General features: G+C 34.0%; 1 protein-coding gene across 24 annotated transcripts in view; it reads left to right on the top strand.

Moving 5' to 3' along the window:
* Positions 1–19,781, top strand: part of Zasp52 (Z band alternatively spliced PDZ-motif protein 52) — a 165,038-nt gene extending 145,257 nt beyond the window's left edge. For 23 of the 24 annotated variants that reach the window (XM_089089779.1, XM_089089777.1, XM_089089787.1 and 20 more), the window contains 3 exons: positions 11,796–11,911; positions 15,500–15,590; positions 19,314–19,781. In XM_089089779.1, coding sequence (XP_088945905.1) covers positions 11,796–11,911; positions 15,500–15,586 — 203 coding nt within the window. In that variant the 3' untranslated portion in view covers positions 15,587–15,590; positions 19,314–19,781. The remainder of the gene's footprint in view (positions 1–11,795; positions 11,912–15,499; positions 15,591–19,313) is intronic. The other variant, XM_089089767.1, reaches the window with a different exon arrangement.
* Positions 19,782–21,565: the final 1,784 nt, after the last annotated feature.

Raw genomic sequence — 21,565 nt, 5'->3', positions numbered from 1 at the left:
ACTTTACAGTCTCATTTACAGCGATCCAACCGGTCGCTTTTTCAAGCATCTTCTTGCTTTAGTGCGACTTTTTGTCACATTGAGTTGTTTTTTTGTTAATAAAAATGTATGAACCTGAACCTGAAAACCTGAACCTGATTTACTGTCTACTTGTCTACACATACTTTAACATCTTTATATATTGTACTGCATACATTAATTTCGATGAGATGCGCTTGTTATTATGTCTCAGATAAACTAGCTAACTATCCTTTCTTTGTTCTTTACCATATGAGTGCTTGCAATACGTAGCAAACTTTTCCTTGTTAAACGGTTTTAAATTTTCCTTGAATAAATAAATACATATAAGTACATTCAAGGCAAAAAAACGAAGACTTGGGTGTGCTGGCCACCGAAGGAGAAAAAGACTTGTCTTTGGCCACACCCTAATTACTAACAATAACTATATACTATATATAAATGTATACATGAAAACATATCAAACAATTAGTAATTTCGATTAGTTTCGTATTACTTGATGGGCCTCATTTATAAATTTTTAGGCTCCATATTACACAACTAGAATGTTTTTTTTCATTTCCATGAATACTTGTTAGACAAAAACTTTAAATTTCGCTAGAATAGCTAATTATTTTGATTGTTTCAATGTTTTTAAATTTCTCCCCGGCGTCTGCCCCTGGCAAAATCTCAATATTTTTACAATTCTTCATATTTAATTTCTTATATATTCAATACAAGTCTCCTTTTCTTTTCATTTTTCTTTTATTGGCCAAGATTAGCCCCGTTTCCAGAGTTGCCACTCTAATATATGAGCATTCCTATCTCCCCTTTTTGAAAAACAATCATGTACGATCTTTTGAAACTTTTGTGCCCAAATTGAATCAATTTGAACCTTAAGTTCTGTATTGATAAAAAATATGTTTATTTCTACTTTTCGTCTTAGGTCGGATGCAATTTTGTTTTATTCAAATAGAGGGCAATTCAATTCATTTCTGCTAAATTAATTTAGTTCCACTAAATTCTGCTCAAGACATTGAGAAATCTTATCTAACATTTCTCATGTGATATTTTAGGCCTATTACATATGCTTATAAATAATTGCTCCTAAAAGCTTAGTTTTCAATAAAAACCTTGCCTTTTTAGGTTGAAAATACATTCTAGATTAAAAAAATTAAGCTTTTCATGTTCAATTTTTGCTTCTATTTTTTTAAGCTTTCCATGTTACATTTTTGCAGAGAATAAATCTTAGGAATAGACTTAAACACCACCCCTCAAGGCCTCATAGAAGCAATATGAAACGTGTGGATAAAATGCTTGGTATTACCTACTCATTTAACGTTAAACAAAAGTCGTCATTATCGACTTCAATGCTCTGATTTGAAATATTTCGTTTTTTTTTTTACATAATATTACAAGCAGATAGTTCGAAATCAATAACTGTGACCTATCTTGCCTTGTTGGGATAGTCTCTGGAAATTGAGCAAGTAAAAAGGCAAATTAACCAATGGCTTATAGAAGCTCACTAAATTGGTTAACCAATCAGAATGACCTCAGTTAGAAAGAGTCGCAAAATTCACCCACTCAGGTTAATTGGCCATATGAATTTTGCGCTTTGGGCTAGTATAATGTTAGAAAAAAAGTGACAAGCGTGACTATGACGACAAAAGGGGATTAAAACTTCAATCAAGACTTTAGTGCGCAATTTCCACTTAATCAATAATCCACAACTTTTATGCAAATATGAGATAATATATTTTGCAAATTAGTGCGTGATTTTTTTTACTAATTTTTTTTTTGACAATCATGAGAAGAAAAAATAAATCATTTTTGTAAGAAACGTTCTCTATTCAATAAACGATGATAAATATAAAAAAGTTATATAAGATCTGTAATAGACTATATACGGTGTGCACAATTAAGTATATATATTTATTACTAAAATATCCATAGACTTTGATATGTAATGTACAAAAAAAATGTATTTTAAAGAGTTAAAAACATCAAAGAATACTATTGAAAGAATAGATAAACTTGCAATCCTACATCCTTCAGGACCAGGTTTGAGTCCTAGTATCGGTGATTGTTTGGTCAGGGACGAGGGTCATTTGCGTGTATCTGTGAACTCAGTCATAGTTGACCCAGCTCTAAATGGGTACCTGGATAAATCTGAGGAAAGTAAACAGGAGGGGCGAGCAAAAGCTCTGGATGGCTGGCCCTTGACTTTCATTGCATTTCCCGACCAAAGGGTCAGCAGACGAAGATCAGCGCCGCCAATATGGACTTCGAAGACTAATACCTTTTCTTTACCCTTACAACATATTTGCTACTCCTTATGTGTCTTGGGGTCTCAAAGAATATATAATAACAAAAATATCTATTTATCATCATAATTTATGTATGCTTTATATATAACTTAATATATGTGTATATTAGGTATAAATACCCAGATACTTAATGTAAAAACTTGACAGTATGGATATGAAAATAGAATAGACACTAGATTGTGAAAAATTTTACTACGAGATTTCGCAGTTGGCATGGAGTGAGGCTAAGCTTTAGAATAGAATTTCCATAATGCAAGAATGGAGTAAGTGGACACCAAATAGGGAGAATCTGACATCTCCCTATTCTCCCTATTCTGTATTCCATTTTCTGTCTCAATTCTTTACAACATCAAACTTTACTAATTCTGTGACAATAAAATTAAGCGTAGAAATCTATAAAACCATCAAGATCATCGTTAAAAGTATCCGGTTGACCGTAAAGTAAACTATTCAAAAATTTAAGGCCGTATCCAGGGGGGGGGGGTTACCCGGTTTGAACCCCCCTCCCAAAAAAAAATTTGACCGAGTCGAAAATTAGTAAAACCTAGGTAAAAATCATTAAAATTAGTCGAAAACCGAGTCAAAAATTAGTACCCCCCCCCCCGAAAAAAATCCTGGATCCACCCTTGCAAAAATTAAAAATGTGGAATGAAGATGAAGATTCAAGCTCTGATTAAGCGTGAAAGGCTTTCAAGGAAAAGTATATTAATTTATTTGCAAAATTTTCCAATTGCTCAACCAGAAACTCCATTTTATTGCTGCTATCTTTCCGTAGCGTAACGTTAATTACATAACGTAGAATTCCATGTAGAGCTGGAGTATATTTGGCACTGTCTACGTTACAGACAGAATTAGTTTCATAAAGTTACATAACTAAACGTAAAGTCTACTTATGCTAGTGTGGAAAGTTTTACGGCGTAGTATGAAAGAGCCATTAAAAATTATAAAAGGCTGCTTTGTTCGATTTTTAAAGGTATTGAATACCATTTTATGGTCTCGAAAAACTTGCCAAACAGTATTGAGTTTTAAAAGACCATTAGTTGAGTTTTTTAATGTAGTTCGTTTTAACTAACCCCTTTTGGTTCCGTTTTGGTGACAATCTTGGGGGTAAGGTTTATGCAAATAATATGTAAAATTTTAGAGTACAATAGCAACTTGTTTGATTGTTTAGATTACATCTAATTGTCATTTCTCTATCTTCCTTGACGAATTCAGATACCGGATTAGATTAATGAATGTCCCAGCAAAACTTTCTTCGATATCCAATCAATACATGTAACAACGAAGATAATAATTTAAGATCCCGCAGGATGTTTAAAACAAAACAAGTTTTTTTTTTATTCGTAGAGCTTCTAGAAAGTGTAAATTATGAAAATATTTTTTATTCGTAGAGGTTCTAGAAAGTGTATATAAAATAATAATGAAAATTATTATTTTTGTTAAACCTACATTCAGAAGTTTCTTCTTTCGTCTCCTGACAATATTCACCATTAAGTTGGATTCATTAAAGACAAAAAAAAACAAAAAAAAAACCTGATACACACTTTGAGGGGGAGAGGCAGGGGAGCGGCATCAAGGTTAAGACCTTCTCCCAGAGTGCCTGAAAATATTCACTTTTATTATTTTGGAGCCCACAAAATCTGGAAACAAACTACGACCGAAAAGTTTACAATTGCCCCAGATTCATTTCTCGGACATCCCAAAGTCTGAATATTCTCAAGTTATTAAATAATGGTAATATACATAATTAATATGATTTTGAGGGTAATGTTGAAAATATAGGCCTATATTTCTTCCACGATCCCAAGCTCGGGACTGAAATTCAAAGATCTTGGAAAAGTCCTACGGAGTGGTAGGCCTGGTAGTAACAGACCATAATAAACTATGCTTAAATTTCTAATCTTAGTTGACTCATCAGATATACGAATGGTCAACTTCAAACTTTGGGGCATGATAAGCTTTGATTCTGGTCCAAGTGTCGGCAAAAACAGAGACGGAGTTCTCATATTGGTGGCCCTGATTTAAGACATTTTTTAATCACACCTCGGACAACATCGAAAGACATTATAATTAAACCGGAAAGATAATTTATCTCTTCGATTAATTAAGTCAGTCTTTTCTAACAGTATCTTATTCATTTGCATGGAACTACTTTTTTTGAATTAGTAAGATATGTCATATTCAGACATTTCGAAATGTTCATCATTAAAGTTTAAAGCGAAGAAACTAATTTCATTCAATTTCTAATGAGTGATTGCACATTTTTTATTGTTTTTATTGAAATGATTTTTGTTCCTCCATTAAGATCTACACAAAAGAATCAAATTCGTTGATCAAAAGAATCAAGTTAGCGAGATGGGGCTTGGAGGTCCTTCTTTCTTGTTTTGACTAGAGTTTCAAGCCTTGCCACCTTACTCTGATAAATTATTACGCAAGCAGTATCTTTATTTTTGTCAATATCAAATCTTTATCTACTTTGTTCCTTTTATACCGGAATTTCTTTATTATTTTAGCAGAATAGATAAGTTTAATTGACTAGGCAATTCTTATACATTTTAATCCTTATTTTTTTCGAGTAAATTGAATTGAAATAGAATCATTTCAATTATGTACTTAATAATTGACTTAAAGTATTACTCAGTCGTCTACTAAACCAGGGATTTTTAGTAACACTTTCCTTTTCAACACTTGACAAGGGATAAGAAATACCGATATTTATTTCTCTTTGGGGGGGGGGTAATAAGAACGTTTGTGGTGTGTAGGGTATAAGATTGTATAAAAAAACTTTATTTTCTTATCTTCCCCCCCCCCCCAACTTCAAGGATTTTTCACTTTTTGTGTTTTTTTTGTTGTTTTGTTGTCCTTCAAATGTTGTTAAGGGCTAAAACGATTTAAAAAATTTGTAGGTTTCATCCCACACGTTTTGAAATTATATATTCAGACAAAAGGAAGCTACGCGATTTAAGATTTCCGGGCTTAGATATTTTAGTTTTTTTTATACGGTTGATACAATGTTATATAGCTCTACTTTCGAGGTTTTGAGCCATTTCCCACTTGTAGTTTTCGACAAAATATTAAAAATACTCCGTCTCTGGGACTGATTAAGGTTATATTTTATTCTTCTTTGTTTTCCTCTTTTTTTGCAGGTAGTAGGTTCGGGATTAAATTGTTACCTCATAAAATTTGGTTTTCTAAAAAAAATGTTTAAAAAAATTTTTTTTACTGTTAGCGGTATGATGCATCAACATTTTTCCATTGAGTTCTACTAGATATTGGCGGGGCATTTTTTATCATGAACTCAGGTTTATCCACTTTTGACTGTGGATGTTGACCGTCAAAACTTCAGGAGTCGAGTCTTCTGCTCTGGGATCTTGAGTCCTGATTCTTTACTTACTCACCCATTAGCGTTTCAGTTATACTTATCCTTTTATTCACATAATTTAGACTATTGAAGACAAACTTTTATAAAAACGCTTTTGTTCATCAGAAACCTGTAGATGTCATATTTTTTCTGAATAATGCAGCATCTTGTGCTTTCGATTTGGCCCTTTCGGTGGGGGGATTACCCCCCTCCCCTTACCTCTCCCCTTTTGGACACCCATTATATAGCCTATGTATGCCACTTCACTGCTGAAAATTCCACTTCTATTTCCATTAGCTCCCCCCATCATTTAAATGCAATCATACTAATAATGTACCCCTCCCTCCCCAATTTCTACCCAACTGGTTAGTTTTAAATTGGCCTGTGGTACCAGGTATCATTGTAGGAGCAAAAAGTGCTTTGAATCGTAATTTGTCAAGCAAAAAGACTATAATATGTATATTTCTGATTTTATTAGATGGGCGACAAATGGACAGATTTCGAAGAGATTTTCTGTTGACTAGGAATGTCTAAATGTTTAGAACAAGTTTTTTGTACATCACTTTTCCAGTCTGAACTAAAATCAATTTTATTTGTGCTTCACCTGAATAATTGCCGACACCTTTTATTTCACTTAAACTGTTTTTCATGAACTAGTACCATTGTTGATTGTCAAGAGATTTGATTTGTATAAGTTTTTACAGCTGTTTGGATTTTTCCATTCTAATTGGAAATTGTGTGGTACATTTACAGAAAAAAAAACTAAATTCCAAAAGCGTATATAAGCATGAAATTGGTGGATTCCTTGTCTTTTCACCAGTTGTTACTTCCTGTTATGCCAAGAAATGTTTTCTTGACAGCATATAAAATCACTAAGGTTTATATCCCAAAATTTTTGCTACTTTTTAAAAAGGAATTATTCTAGCAATATTTTTCACTAATATTTTCAATATTAATCTTTTTTCTTCACCTCTTTTGTGATTCCCCTTCGCGCAAGGTGTAACAAGCTTATGTTTGTGCCAAAGAGTTCACCATGGGAAGGGGTAGGGGGAGAGCTGTTGCAGGGACTACCGGCCCACTTTGATTTTCTGACCATACATAATGAAAATCTTTGAGTTATTCTGGTTAACCCAGGTGTAAAAGATCTATTTGGGTGACGGGAGGCATACGAGTTGTTGGAGTGCCACTGGGCCCACGTTACGGCTCTTTGAATTCAGACAGAAAATCCTTGTGGTGTCCCGCTTCAAGCAAGGTGCAACAAGCCTATCTTTTGTTCAAACAAGTTGATGTTGGACTTGTTGGGTTCTGTCGCAGAGACCACGGGCCACTTTGCTTCTCTAATCATGCAGATTGAGTATCTTTGCGTGATTTGCATGAAACAATGTGCAACATACCTACATTAGTGCTAAAAGGCTGGTGGTTGGAGTGGGGAAGGTTGTAGGGACCACTGCCCAACTTTGCTTCTTCGAACACGCAGCTTGAAAATCCTTGCATAACTCTGGTGCAACACGCCCCCACATCTTCTAAAAAATCGGTGGGATATATTGGAGCCGCCACGAATCCACATTATACCTCCAACAATACACACCAAAATGCTTGCTGGATTCCGCTTCAAACATGGTGCTACCTGGATACCTTTTTACTAAAAATTTGGCAATAGAAGAGGACTAATTACATGTTCGACTCCGACTTAGGGCTTTGGTCTTGTGCACTAGCTTGTTTTTGCACTCAAGACAGGAACTCGCTTCTAAACCGAAGCAGTTGTTTTATTTTACACTGAGTTATTATCTGGGTTCTTTTTCTTTCGTTTTTTTCTAAAATACACCTCAACAATGAAATCAACTCCTCAAAATTTTGGAAATAATGCATCTCATAAATTTTTCTTTTTTACGAACAACTGCTTGCAAACACTTTTATCAGCTGATCAAGAACTATTGATCATCGTTAAAAGAATTTATATGTCTTGGCTCAATTTTTGCCGGAACTAGTTTACTAATATCTCTACTAAGGAAGAAGCAACTGACAGGAAATGACTAACAGTAGATGGCAACATTTTTTGACCCTTGGGAAAATGTTTTATTTTATTTTGAAATTGTCTGTTTATTATTATAAGGAAATATTTTGGAACTGAAGCACGGAAACCGCTGCATATTCTAAGCACTTCTGGTCAAACTTTAGTGCAAAGATTCGTCGCCCTTTAATTTAGGTGAAAAAGCATGTTGTGTGTGTGTTTTTTTTTTAATTTAAAAAAGTAGTAAGTACCGCAACGAAAATATACTTAGTAGTACTTCAGTTTTATCTGTATTACCTGCACTTAATTAAAATTGTAAGTACTACGTGAAGCAATTCATTTCTTGTTCAAATGCTACATGTGAACTTCATTAACAGACACCTTTATTGGTAGAGGGGGGGGGGGTCACTTTCCAGAGCTCTAAACCCCAAACAAAAAAAATAAAAAAGGATCTCTAATTATTTGGACAGATTCACCATTCACGATATAAGCAGGATCCTGCTTAATGCAGGTTAGGAAAAAGATATGTTTTATTATACAACGTATTTGTTTTCTCGTGTGTGTTTCTGGACCTTAGCTCCAAGTGCTTCTAGAATGTTCCAACAAACTTTTTTTCGCGTGGACAAATTTGGAGAAGTTTCGTGTCCCAAGAAGTGTGTTTCTAATGACAGAGTGTATCCTCCAATTGATTAAAATTAAATTGAGCTAATAATAAGATATGGAGCCTGAAGATGTGTTTAGCTTAGAAATTAAAAATTAAATATTTTTAATTAAAAATTAAATATTTTTAAAAAGGGGCCTTGTCAGTGCTTTAATTTGAACCTGAATTTGCATCAGGGCTAGACGTTTTATCCTCCTCACTTGGAATCTGAATCTCAGGTGTTACGTGGGAATTTGTTCAACGGTAAGCTTATCAGACTCGCGGGGGCTGAAGTTGCAGAGTCACGCCATTGACCCCCCCCCCTTCCTAAGCTAAAGGATTTGCAACACCAGGATTCGAACCCCGTCCTGAAGGACATAGAAATAGGATGAACTTAAATACTCTGCCTCTAAGCGAGAGTCTCATTACTATTATGCTATGGTAGCACTCGTTAGTGCTACACATGCAAAAACATGATTTTCCGTGTTGTTAAAATTTGGGGGGGGGGGGTGCTTTAAATCTCTAGTAAAGGGGTTTTGAAAACGACGATTTCAATCGTATACTTTGTATTTCGTTTGGGCATCATTTTAATTTTTTGAGCTCTTCCTCAAAATTCTTAAAAGTTTCTTCTCGTAATTATAAATTAATTATTGCTTAGTTGGATTATATTTAGGTTGTAGCTACGGCTGCAACCATGATATTCGTACCAATGGAACTAGTTTAACAAAGCCACTTCGTTTGTCATCCGGCACCTCAAGTACTCAATTGACTTTGGTGGCTCTTGAGTTTGAGCATCGAGAGTCATCTTCTTCGTCTTTAGTACATTCTTAGAACCCATCACACGAAAAAGACTGAACTTGCTGCTGATAAAGTCCCTCAGACTCGGTCATTTTTCTTCTTTCTATCCGGCATTATTCGGCTTATATCTCGGCTTGCAAAGCAGGTAAATTTCACCAAGCGGGCTCTTCACTAGCCAAAATAGCTGGCGAAGCTCTTTCACTGAAACAAGAATTTTCATCACAAGAGAGAGAGAAAAAAAGAAAAGTAGAAAAGCTTACATCCTATTGGGGAGAAACGCCCCATTTGCTCATCATAACTTTTGTAGCGTGTGAAGAGACAGGAAAAACCCCTTGAATTGGGATTTCCGCTAGAAACAGAGCAATTGAATACTGCTCCTTCGCTCGTATAGCCCTGCTTAGCCCTGCTTCGTTGCTTAGCCCTGCATCCCTCGAAGACGTAACGCGTTTATATTAAGTGTGTTTTTGTGTGTGTCTTTCAAGTGCCTTGAACTCGAGCTCGCTTCTTGAAGGGTAAGTTAGTTAGAACCCTTTTGATCGAGTTTTTTTTTCCAGTAATAATTTTTAAGATTTTAATCCTTCCCTTTTCTGTGAACATTGCTTATACGAAAATTAAGTGCCTTGCAGTAGCTCAAATGCTGTTATCGGTCCCTAGCCAAAGATTCAGGTTTGCTAGCTTTTAGTTGGCAAAATGATCGCTTTGCGGGATTTTTCCAATCACTTCTAAGTACTAGAAATTAAGAACTATAAAATAAATTTACATAGAAATCAGTACAAGAAAAAATAACAAGGTGCGACAATTCTGGCGATTAACTTTATCCTGGGTAGTGGTACTTAAAGAAGTGACAATTTTATTCATAGCATAGTGTGTTTTCTGCTCTGTTGAATTTCAATAGAAGGTAATGACAATGCAGTGATGAGAAGTTGAATCGATTAGCCAGATTTTAAAAGGAAGCGCCAAAAAGCAATAAAACTGCGCCAAGCGTAAATAGTGACGATCATTTTTGGCAGAAGGTGGGCAATTAAGGAGTCAAAGACTAATATAATTTGGTACAATTTGCCTTCATGGTAAGTTTACATGAAATTGGAGTTACATGGAATTGGATTTTTTATCATTTTAATGATATTATATGAAACAGTCCGGGTTTTGATGTGAACCTGTAAGTACGTATACGAACTTTAGTTAAGCAACAACCTGAGCTAATGGTAACCAAAATCTATAAAAAGGATTTTTGATAACAATATATACATTAAAAGAATTAGCTTTTCATGATGATTCTAAAAAAAAACAATTTTTTTCTATTGAAAGTAACGAGCAATAGTAGAACGAACAGAAATTAATCCGTATATTAGCGAGGCTGCCCCCTCCTCAATAACCTGCTCTTCACGCTTAAGTTATTGTTTGTTGTTTTTTTTTCCTCGGGGTTGATCTTATCGAACCAATTGTACTAAAATATGTACTAAATGGTACTAAAATTTTCGACCTTTTTAAGTATGTACCACAGCAAAGCAGTGTTTTCAGCTATTTTGTGGTGCAAAATGACAGTTTTGAACAGAAAGGTGCCAAAAAGCCATCGAGTGAAATTTCTGAGTTGGTCCAAAATCTATAATTGATGTAAAATTATAGAAAAACTGTATGTTAAAGATTTCCAGTTTCAGAGATGGCAGTAATGCTGCCCGATGGCGAAGTCGTTCCTGAAGATCCACACAAAATAAACGGTTAATATAGACATCTATTTTCAAAGTTCATTTTACTAAGTTTATTCACTTGAAGCTAGATAAAATTATTTACAACGGTGTATAATTGCGCATAAGCTATTATGGAGGATGGCCGGTAGATTTTTGTGTAGGCTGGAGGAGTGTGATTAAAGCCTAAAAAAGTGTGCCTCTATGCCCAATTTTCCTAATTCTTTGCGAACCTTCTCATAAAAAAAATAGAAGGAAGTTTGGGGAAGGGGGGGGGGATTAGAAATTAATCTCTAATTCCTCTTGATTCCTACGATTAATTTTGGACTGCGCTTTTAATATTGGTGCCGGAAAGTGATTGCACCCCTTTTCTGCAATGATATAGCAAATTTTTTTTTCTATATAACATAAAAGATGTCACTCACATGCCTACCAGCACAAAGATGAGAAGAGAAGAGGTCAGAAGTGCCTACAGGAATTTTTGAGAGGGGGAGGGGGCAAGTGCTACCAGGATTTTTTGCCAGGATTAAATGGTAATATATCACATAATCCTATTTGTATACAATGTTTAATGGCTTCTTGTTCCCAGGGGCATCGCCCTTCCCCCTACTCGTGTCCATGGGAACATCTATATAAAAAAAAATTACCCAAACAATTCGCCTTGAAAACCCCGGAAATGATGAATCTATAATTAGTTTTGATATTTCAGATTCTCCTTCTTAATAAAACAAAAACTGACAAAATGCTGAAAAAAACCATATTGGCAATTGTGAGGGAAGTAGTAACAAATTATGGGATTTCAAGTGTGAGTGGGACTTGAACCCCCCCCCCCCCCCCGTTCACAGGCTTTTGGAATGGTTAAAAAAATGCCTTCTTTAAAAAAGTATCATTTGAAGTAATTCCACTTCTGGAAAACAGTGATTGTCATATTTGTGCTTTTTCCTTCGGTAATATAAACGTATTTTGTCTTTTCAAGATTGGAATGAGCTTTTTACGACAAAGTGCTTTGGATGCGGGTTTCCGATCGAAGCTGGAGACCGCTGGGTCGAGGCTATGAACAACAACTACCATAGCCAGTGCTTCAATTGCAGCGTAAGAGAATTTTTTAAATTTTAATTGAGCTTTTAGATTTTAATTATTTTCATTATTATTTTCGAAGCTGCAAAAGATTTTATTTTCCCCTAAAACCACAGAAAAGCCAAAACATGTCTCACGATACTGTGCTTTAATTTTCAATTTTGATTTGCATTTCATTTTTTCTTTTGAAATACCCTTTGAAACGAAAAAATTGGGCTTTTCTAAACAAATATTGTAAAATTAGATAATTCATTTCATTTTCAAACTGAAAAATTATATTTTCTTAGCTCTAGGCCTTTTCTTCTATGTTTTGTTCTCCCTTCAAGGTTTGGATCTTGCTTTCAATTTCTTACTATCAACCCTTCTTACTTGGAATCATAGGTGGTACAAAAAATGCTCCCCTCTCTTCTGAAGATTAAACTCTAGCACCCCTACATGGAAATTGTGGGTAACAAAAGTTTTATTTTCTGGGTTTGGTTCCGTTTTTTAATTTGAGCCCCGCTGGGGGCAAGGAACGAAGGGGAAAAGGCTCATAGTTGAGAAACAGACTTGTGAACCACATTGTCTTTTTTTTTTTAATTCTATCCACTGTTTCATTTCAGTGGCTTCGCCTTCATAATTCAAAAAATGTTAAACCTATACCGAAAACTTCGTAAAGCCTCATTTTCTGACAAACGAAACTGCAATAGAATTGTCAAAACAAATCCTTGGAAAATGGAAAATAGCTAAATTGTTTCCCTATATAGTGTTTTTGGATTTCAGTTTCGCTTATCAGATGCATTCAGTTTCAAAATTCAAAGGGATAGAATAGAATAGAATATGGTTTATTGGCTAAAATAGCACAAAAGCTAGCATAAGCACGTCAAAATTACCATAACAAAACAAATGTTATGGGATAAACATAAAACAAAAAATTGAATCAATAATAAAACAGATGTTAGGGGATAAAAATAAAACAAAAGTTATAACAATTATTAAAAGGGGAAACAAAATAGGGGACAAAAGAGTTTTTTTTACCTCATGGTCAGCATTTGGGGATACAGGTCCAGTTGGGTATTTGGAGCTCTACGAGCGTTGAGTCTTGTATTAGGAAGGGATGGGAGGATTTTCTTTAAAGGGAAGGAGAAGACGTTGATAACAATCAAAACTAGGGCACTTTTCACTGAAGTCCATGGCGATGATGTGAAGTCATGATTTCAGTATAGCAAATTCAAGTCTAGCCAAACCTTCATCGTATTTTGCAATGGCCGTCCCCAATATAGCTTTGTTGGCTGTTTTTTTAATTCTTTAAATTTTAGAACATTGGTCTTTGGTCAACACTGGGTGCCAGACAGGACAAGCATATTCCAGACAGGGCCTTATATAAGACAAATAAATTATTTTAAGGTTTTGGATTGATATGGAGAACCGTTCGAGAAGAGAGAAAGATTTAAGGAGAAAACAACCTGACTTAAATAAGTGGGAAATGTGGGAGTTCCATTTAAGGTCATTGATAAAGGGTGAGGAGTTTGTGCATGAGCGCCCATAAGGGGGGGCAAGGGGCGCCCCCCCCTGGCTGAATAATTTTGCCTTATTTTTATATTTTTGTTCTGAGATTTCTATTATATAGCATTAAAAGTGTTAATTAGACAAGGTTTGCCCCCCCCCCCCTGGAATTCGGCTTATGGGCACCCATGGGTTTGTGTAAAGGGACATCTTTTGTCCTCAAGAAATCTCTCTTAATAATAAAGTTTTTGTGACAGACGCATCAAAGAGGTCGCTTTACAACTAGTCTTTTGCCTAGGATAAATTAACTCTCAGGTTAATTTGTAATCACCGGAAAGAACTAAGGGACCAAGAAACCAAAAAAAGCATGACTAAGGGCTACTAGACTTTAAGCTTTGTGACATTATGTTGATCATTTTCTCAAAGTGGCTAGGTAAAGCCAATGGTGCGTCACTAATAGAACTAAAAATTAAATATTACAGAGGTATCAGAAGTTTTATTCCCTCCTCAAAATTTCCACTTGTAACCTGTGACATTTTATTTACTTATTTCTTTTCTAAAATAAGTTATAATTAAATGATAAGTTTTCATATCAAATTTTGATTTAAAGTAATTCTGTGATTCCAAACGGTCTTTATTTTATTCACGTTGTCAATGACCAACGAATGTTTTGAATATATCTACCGCTGGACCTCGGCCACATGATAATATTCCTAGCGAATCGATGATTCATTTTTCCTTGGCCTTTAGCCACCTGGCCTGGTCAAGAGTTTGTTTTTTTGTGTCTAGGATTTATTTTGATATAAATGAACGTATAAAAATTTGATGAAAAGGAAAACTTTAGTTAATAGGTTATATCTATTCCAATTCTTGAATTTCCACAAGAATGAATAAGTAGAAGAGTTACGGTTTTATTGCTTAATTATAGATGAAAAATGAACGCATAAAATTTAATGAAAAAGAAATTTATAGTTATAAGTCACATTTATTCTATATGTTGAATTTGCATAAAAGTGAATAAGCAAAAAAAAAAAAATCAGTTTCACTGTAGGCTATTGTTTAAATTGGGAACATAGTATCCTAAGCGGGAAACATTGTCAGTAATATAATACTAATGTTTGGCTTTTGATATTTATTTTCTTTATCTATTCTAACAATATAAAAAAAAAATCTGCTGAATATAAATGACAGAAATACGGGCAATTTGCACTTCTTGAGCTCGCTATCCTGGGCAGCTGGGGCCTTCGGTTCTCTCATGACGTAATCATACCGTCCTTGCAAGTCGATTTTTCCAGATTTTTTTTTTTTGGGGGGGGGGGGCTACATAGTCCTTTTGTATAATCTTTATATCATATTGGGTCCAAGGTTATTTTGCATAATTCTTACATTTTTTAGCTTAGTTAGTTTTGATTATCTTTCAGTGTAGACACGTATACAAAAGCACAAACTTGAGTTATACATGTATATATAGATTAGGTGATCTTATTTTACCAGAGATAAGAATTATTTATATTTCATCCTTACAAATTTATACTGACCTCTAACGACTAGGCTAATTATTTTTAAGGGTGTATTATTGACTACCCAAATTATAATGAGATCAATTAACTATATTCATTGTTTGTGATATTGTATTATTCTTCAAATTCTATCTCCTTCTGCCACTATCCTTGCTCGTTTTTGTCTGATTATCTATTTGTAGTTCATTCTTTTTAATTGTCCTTCGACTGGTTGCTCCCAGGTTTTAAACTTGAATGGGGAGAGGGGGGGACTGGATCTGGAGTTCAAGAATATGCTATCTCAGTTCCAAAGCCATATCCAGGGGGTACTGAATTCCAGGGTTTGAACTCTCCCCGAAATTTTGTCTAACTCGTAAAAAGGTGCCAAAAATGTATGTAAACAAATTTTTGTTGCGTTTTTTCTTTTCTTTTTGTAAGCACGCCGCGATCGTCCCCCAAGGCTATGCTTAAAATTTCTATTATAATTTCAATAGTCTTATTATCATATAAAAGTGCCAAAAAAGGCTTTATCCTTAGACTACCCTCCCCCATCTTAAGCATTTATGTGTTTTTCACGAAACTCATTATTCTAGATGTTTTTCTTCTTCTATTAATTTAGGTCTGCGCAAGCAATTTGGAAGGGATACCTTTTTATGCCAAAGCTGGCAAAGCTATTTGCAAATCTCATGCAGTCAAGGCTCCATAATCAGGTTAAAGCAGTAGGATAGTATAGACAGATGTCATGAAATCCAATAACCTAAGCACATTATGACCTTGCTTGCTTCTTCTTAGTGCATTGTGACAACATAGCTAGTAACTATCGTTAGATCTAACTTAAAGCATGTAGAAAAAAAGAGAGATAATAAAAAAGCATTAACCTGTGTCTGCACAGTGATGTTGCCAAATGAGAATTTTGAAGGTTTATAACCCCCCATTCCGTCAACAACATATATATGCTTAAAATTTAAACATTATAATATATGCTTCAATTGTGCTAGTTTATTTTTGTGACTTAATTTTGCAATCCAATTAAATTAGTCCTTAAGCTTATATCAGAAGGGAATCCTAATAACATTGCCTCTTTTACCCGTTGTTGTAATGTCAAATATCAAGCCAGTAGAAAGAACTTAGAACTTGATTGGCTCTTTTGTATAAAACTTTCAGCCAGTAAAATACGACCAGTTTTTGAATCACATTATATTTTACAACTAAACTTTCTGTTTTTCTGTGTTGACTATATGGCATTATCATGGTCAAATCAGTGATTAGTCAGTTTTCTAAATATTTGATCAAAAAGCTTACATTTGTCCCAAGTGATTTGATCAAATCTTAAAATAAACCTTAGGGTACTGATCTGTTCTCTGATTTTGTCGTTCACTATGACATATATATGGGTTATCCTCAATTCGACAATTCCCTAGCACTGAAATAACTTAAAAAATATAGGCCACACCACTGTATTTTTGACCAAAAAACAGGGAAACAAAAGTTATATATTTTAGGGTAGATAAAAGAATTCTATTGCTTATATCAAATGGTACCATACGATATGTGTTTAGCTCTTCATAAAAAGGAAACAACAGTTGGTTTACAGGTAGCAATGAGTTTATTCAATCATTCCTAAAAGAATGCTGGTGTCTTGAAATTTGGGTATATTCCATGCCCAAAATGGAAGGGTACATCTCACATAGTTCCAAATTTACAAGGCTGCATAAACTAAGTTTTCTAAAATTTTGGTAAAAAAAAGGCTTTCGTTTAAGGATTCCAATAAAGGAAAAAATGAGAATAACTACAGTATATAACTGCATTATATGGCTTCAATTAGGTATATAGGGGATAAGATTAGGGTTTATTTCTCTTCTTCTAAAGATCTTGAAATAGTCTAATTCCACCAGCAACCTGTTTCTCCTACCCACTCTGGAGTAAATACGTATGTGGAAATGCGCAGAGGCTGTGCAACTGTGCATATGAGAATTTTCATCACTTTGAAAGATCTTCAAAATAAGATGCGATATTTGCTTTTTAGTTTTGGGTGCAATGCAATTTTGGGTGCAATGCAGTTTTGGGTGCAAAAAAGATAAAAGATGTCCGTTATTTACCTTTTTTAGAAGCTTGCAATTAACTGAACAAATCTGTCTTATTTTATCAGGGTGGCGAACGTGGTCCACAAGTCTCATTTGTGTCACACCCAAGTATAATTATTTTGGACCTGTGCGCTTACGCACCGTCAATACGAATGCGTATGCATGGCGGGTATTAGAAAGCGTACCAGAAATGCCGAATTCAAACCAGAAGGATCGTAAAGTTCTGATTTTACTCAGCAAAGAATTTCAGTAACTTTACGTCAGTGGGAAAGGCCTCTGATTTGTTGAAAGTGATTCCATATGGTCACTTTCATCCCGTCAAAGACCATGTCACGATCCTTTCTGTTCGAATTTGGCACATCTGGTACAGTTTCTATTACCCTCCATGCATGCGCTTTCGAATTGACATTGCGCAAGCGCACAGGTCTAAAATTGCAATACTTGTGTTTTTCATTTTTAAAATGAACATGGTACCTATTGCCACCTTGTTCATGAACACCATTTTCCTAGCCGTGTAGTTTGTAGTTTTAACTCTGGTTGCTTGCTTAACTCACAGAGACTGATGGTCTGGCCGAACAAAAATACGATGAACCTCAATGGGTAAATAAACTGTTTTATTGCATAACTTATATTTGTGTTAGTACATTCTGGTGCAAAAAGTGGTTTTCACTGTAAAGATTTTGTTTAGGAAACATTGGAGGTTTTACTCTCATAACATGACTGTCAATGTTGGGGTTTTAGTTTTGAACTTGAATTGTCAAAGGAAAAGTTAAAACCTCATTTCTTATTTCTTGCCTTGCCTGAGTTCAACTATTTACGTTTTACATCAAGAAAAGAGGATATAAAGTCCCACCGCTAGAAGACTTTAATTATTGATTAATTCATTATTCTTTTATCCTTTAGAAAGTTTTTTTGGTAACGTTTCTGGATGATATGTTTTTAGTGTTGGCAATGTTGTCTTGTTAAACTGTCTTTAGTTAAATTCTTTATTGCTTTAGCTAAGCTAGTCATTTTATATGCAAGTGATATTTATCTTTCACTATTACATTTCTTTTTTAATCTATATGCATTTGGATTCCTTGTATTAAAAAATACATCCCATAAGGATTTATCTTTCAATTTAAATATTTTGCTGTCTGAAAGAAAAAATCTTCATAAAACAAAAATCAAGTTGTTTTGTCTTTATATATATATATATATATATATATATATATATATATATATATATATATATATATATATATATATATATATATATATATATATATATATATATATATATATATATATATATATATATATATATATATATATATATATATATATTTCTACAGGTGCAGCTATTCAAGGATGTCTTTTCGCTCTTCTGGGAAGCCTGTAAAATTGTATAATTTACTATGATCGATCATAAAATATTATTATATGTTATTTTATTTTATTTATTTTTTTTTTTCAAAACTCAATGTTTTCAGCTGGCTTTGATCATTCTCAAAGAGTTTTCCAGATGCAGAAATCTTTTAAATACAAATTCTCTATTTTTGTTTCTTCCATAATATTTTCATGATTTTCTCGTACCAATGCATATGCCAAAACTTGGCTAATTTCGTTGTTGGTCTTTCCACTATAGATGCGGACTTTATTTTTTTCTGTTATTCTGATTATGGTTGCTACAAAATTCAGTGTCCCTAAAAGTTAAGGTCAAGACAAACGTAATATTTTGTATGAAGACTTGTAGACGGAAACAAGATTTTGTTGACTAACTGCATTGCTTTGATTATACTTAGCCAAGAAAAAATAATTTCAGTTCTTCTTAAACGCTGCGTTATAACCATACGTATTGGACCGTAAGGGCTGCTCTTCGTGCAGCTAAATTATGGGTTTTAAACCTGTGGAGTTCTAACAGAAGTCGAATTTGCTGATTTTATTTCGGCCTATGAAAAGTTTGTCCATGTGGGGTAATATTTGGTTTGCTTTTTGTATTGAAAAAAAAAATTTTCTCCGGCCGGAATGGGTAAAAGCTTGCTGTTTAAGCTTATTCCTCAATTTTTCAAAAGTACTAGATTTTCGTAATACAATTTCAATAATACGTTTCAGTTTCCACGAACTAGAATTCGCTTAATGATATCGCTTGAATGTTTTTGGTTGTGTAAAAGTTACTGCCTTCAGGCAGAACAAACGTAATTTTGGGCCAGTATTTAAATTACTCATATATGATGCTGTTAAAGCAACCATCTGAAATATTAAAAACACATTGGGGGAATTTCTATTTTTCTATTGTTTTTATTACTTATTATTCAATTTTTACTCGTTTTTTATCGCATCTGAAAATTAATTTTTTTATATATTTAGGTATGCAAGAAGAATTTGGAAGGCCAGAGCTTCCTTGCAAAAGGAGGAAAGCCAATGTGTAAATCACACGCCACACGCATTTGAGCCTTGCCTTTTAAAGTTTTCGAGTGCCCGTAACAGACTCTTATTATTATATTTCAATTTCTAATTACTAAAGAGGGCTTTATCTACTGTACTTACTAATATATGCCAGAAAAGAAAAGCAGTACTTAAAGTATATCCCAACTTTTGTGCAATATGCTATAATAGGTGCTTTTGTGTTTGTTGGTGCTAAATCTGTAAATATCGCTTGGTAATTTTATCCTTCAAGTGCGAAGCAAGGAAGGAATACTACCAAATCATAGCTTTAGGTCGGATTGTTTTTTTTTCCCTGCCACTTGATATTTTACTGCTAGTTATTAAAGAGTTTATTTGTTGCGCTTTTCAAAGTCTTGTTCAGTTGAGTAACAATAAATACCTTTGTTTGCATTATTGTATTACGTTTTTAAATATATTACGACTCAGGATTTTAAATTTTAGAATACAGGATGTTCTAAAAAGAAAGAAAACATTTCAAAATCGACAGATCAAGGATTTGGAGGGTAATAGGAGCAAGCCAGGGGTATGTACGCCAACTGGACGATAGCCTATACTTCCTGTTTGAACAGTGTTTGATGACTTCTGAAAACTTTCTTTACTTAAATTATTGCTTGCTGGAATAAGGAGTTCTTTAAATTTTAAGGTTGCTCTGTTTGACTCCACGTTATTTAAATTAAATTTTAAAGAAACTTCATGTTAATTAAATTAAATTTAAAAAAACAGCCCTTTAAATTTTCTTCAAACGAAAAAACCTTATGATGCATGTTCCTTCTTTTCTTCTTTTCTGATGAATTATTCTTCAACTATTATTCTTTTATTCTAACAACTATTATTCTAACAACTATTATTCAACTAATTATTCTTTTCTGATGAATTATTTTCTTTGTTATTTTTACTTGTCATAGTATCTCTTTAGCTGCTCAATTTTATACGTGGTAAAACTTTTCCGAGGGGAGGGGATTTTCCGGGGGAAGGGAATTTCTTGGGAGAATACACCTAGCACCGAATACAGTTTTGATTATTGCTAGGCCATTGATATAGTGCTCATGTTAGAATAAACTTTGTGTATTTTCCTATCTAGATATGCTTTTAATTTATCTGGTTCACGAACTTTCTTTCTGTATTTCTGGATCTGAATTGTACTTTTTATTAAATAGCTGTATTTAAATAAATTTTAAGATTGAACGTTAACAAAGGAAGTTTGTCCTTCAGACTAGAGGTTTAAGCCATCCATTGTATTTTATTTTCTTTTTATAACCAATTTTTCAACTAACTCGTTAAAATTATGCCAGAGTTTTCTTATATTTTCTTTCGAGCTTAGAATATAAAACACTGTCTCTTTCAGAAGGAATAGCTTCATGTCATCAGACAATAATTCCATATTACTATTTATTCGTTTTGTAGCAGCTAATTTACATAGTTTCAAAATTTTCACATCATTTCTAAGATTTTTCAATGGTCAGAATGGTCTAACTGAACATCCAATCTAGATCAAACAGTTCGTGGTATCGAACTGTAAGTAAGGAGTGACCCGGCTCAATAGTAACCGAAACCCTAAAAAATGAAATTTTGATACCAATAGATATATCAAAAGAATTTGATTTTTATGCTGATTTTAAATATGTAAGTTTTATTAAGTTTAGCTGTAGCCATCAAAGGTTACAAGCCTGGAAAAATTTGACGATTTTCGAAAAAAGGGGGAAAGGCTCCATAAAATTCATCACACCAGCAGATTCAGCGTATCAGAGAACCCTACTGTAGAGGTTTCAAGCTCCTATCTGCAAAAATTTGGAATTTTTTACTTTTTGCCAGAAGAAAGATCAGGGATGCGTGTTTATTATTTATTTTTCCAGGGGTGATCGTATCGACCCAATGGGCCTAGAGCATCGGGAGAAGGGTTATTCTATGCGAAATGAAAAGTTCTAGGGCTCTTTTGAAGTAACCAAAAAAATTGGAGGGCAACCAGATCGTTTTCTCCCAAGATCGTTCCATCAAAATTCCGAGATTGCTATTTTGTTCAGCATAGTTGAAAGGCCTAATAACTATGTCCTTGAAGATAACATGAACCCCACAGCCCCTGGGGAAAGATCTTAAAGTTATAAAATTTGCCCATTGTTTGCGTATAGTATTTATTTTGGGATGTATGCATACATTTTTCGGACGGGGTGAGGGGG

Source organism: Artemia sp. Qi Xiang Cuo, chromosome 5 (genome assembly GCF_049724085.1).
Source record: "Artemia sp. Qi Xiang Cuo chromosome 5, ASM4972408v1, whole genome shotgun sequence".
Taxonomy (NCBI): domain Eukaryota; kingdom Metazoa; phylum Arthropoda; class Branchiopoda; order Anostraca; family Artemiidae; genus Artemia; species Artemia sp. Qi Xiang Cuo.
This window is presented reverse-complemented; position numbering and strand designations above follow the sequence as displayed.